The following is a 1,734-nucleotide window of genomic DNA, read 5'->3' on the forward strand; positions in this document are numbered from 1 at the left end:
CGCTTTTAAACGATTCAGTGAATGTATTTGACTGAGAATATGTATGTGATGCTGATAATGAATGTGTTGGAATTGGTTTGCAGTTTCCTTCTGCATATGTATTGCTAACATTTAACACACCAAAGTTACTTTTGATATATGCTGGTTATGTTATAACTGTTGTTGTAACATTATAAAATGCATTTATTCCAATATTTGGTTCGTTAGCTCCATAATAATAAATACATTCAAGTGCATCACATTTACCAAATGCTGAACCTCCAATGATAATCAATTTCTAATGCTGCAGGATATTTCTAAATGAAACCATATGCATTTTGACTCCATGGTGGTAACGTGATTGATATTTCTGAATCATTTTATCATAAACGCTAATTTTCGTAATTCCTTCTTTTTGAATTAGAAAACTCTAAAATAGAATTATCATCAACATTGATTTCATTAAAAATATCAATTTTATGGCCATGTGGATTATCACCAAGTGCAATTTATTGCGTTTCTTGTTCAGCTCTATAAGGATATAAAACTTGAACAAGAACTGATGCTATGTTATCTGTAATGGTTTTATCAGTGGCAGTAATAGTTACAAGAGCTTCTGCCTTTGAATATGCAATAGCTTTTGGATTAATTTGAAGAATCTGATGATTTTAATAAAACTTTATTTAAACGATTAAAACAAACAGAAAATAATTGTGTGTTATATGATCGTTGTATTTCTCGCTTGACCATCAGAGAAAGTGCCAGATGGATTTCTCAGAACCAACAATCCAAGACAACGAAATTCACGATCCGATCCCTGAAACAAGGGTAGAATTACTTTACTATGAAAGGTTCGAAAATACAAAAGAAGACAGAGTTGTTTTTGATTTGATCAATGCACCAGCATCTCATGCAAATGCTCTTCGTAGAACTCTTCTTGCAACAGTTCCATCAATGGCTTTTGATTTTATTGAAGTATATCAAAATGCATCAGTTCTTCCAGACGAAGTAATCTGTCATCGAATTGGTCTTATTCCAATCAACATTAATCCAAAATACTTCGAATATATTCAAGGTGACGCTAATATTGACACCATAGATGATCCAAAGACTACATTATTATTTGGTCTTTGTGTCATTGGTGGTGAAGGACCAGATCCCAATTTAGAAGGAGTAGATGCCACATGGGACAAGCTTCCACCATTTTACACAGGTCCTTCTGGGTGTGTTATGTCCAGTCATTTCGTCTGGATGCCATATCCTGATCAGCGTGAAATTCTTCCCGTCTTTCCCACAATGCTCCACGACAACATAGAAATCACACGTCTTCATCCCGGTCAAAAGATCGAGCTTTATGCTCGTGCAATCAAAGGCAGTGGTTCACGACATGCAAAGTTTTCTCCTGTTTCCACTGCATTTTACAGACTTGTACCCAAGATAGAGGTTCGCAATGACATTAGCGACGAGAAAAAGCAACTCATTGTTAATTGTTGTCCTCGCCATGTGTTTGAGATTGAGGAATCCGGAAATGTCATAGCCGCTGACGTTCGTAAGTGCACATTTTGTAAAGAATGCACACGTCTGAAGCGATTAAATGGATGCGTCAGACTCGAAAAGGAACCAAATCATTATGAGTTCACAGTAGAAAGTTTCGGTGTAAGATCAGCACCATCAATTGTTAAAGAGGCGCTACAGATACTTAATCAGAAAAGTATGAATATGAAGGCAGCGCTGGAAGATGCTGTTTCTCAATAA

General features: G+C 35.9%; 1 protein-coding gene across 1 annotated transcript; it reads left to right on the forward strand.

Annotated features, from left to right (window-relative positions):
- Positions 1–744: 744 nt before the first annotated feature.
- GO595_006577 (DNA-directed RNA polymerase I and III subunit RPAC1) lies at positions 745–1,734 on the forward strand (the record flags this gene model as incomplete). The annotated part of the gene is made up of 1 exon (XM_067919945.1): positions 745–1,734. The coding sequence occupies one exon, from the start codon at positions 745–747 to the stop codon at positions 1,732–1,734; it is 990 nt and encodes a 329-aa protein (XP_067773455.1).

Source organism: Histomonas meleagridis, assembly GCF_020186115.1.
Source record: "Histomonas meleagridis strain 2922-C6/04-10x chromosome Unknown contig_44, whole genome shotgun sequence".
Lineage (NCBI taxonomy): Eukaryota > Parabasalia > Tritrichomonadida > Dientamoebidae > Histomonas > Histomonas meleagridis.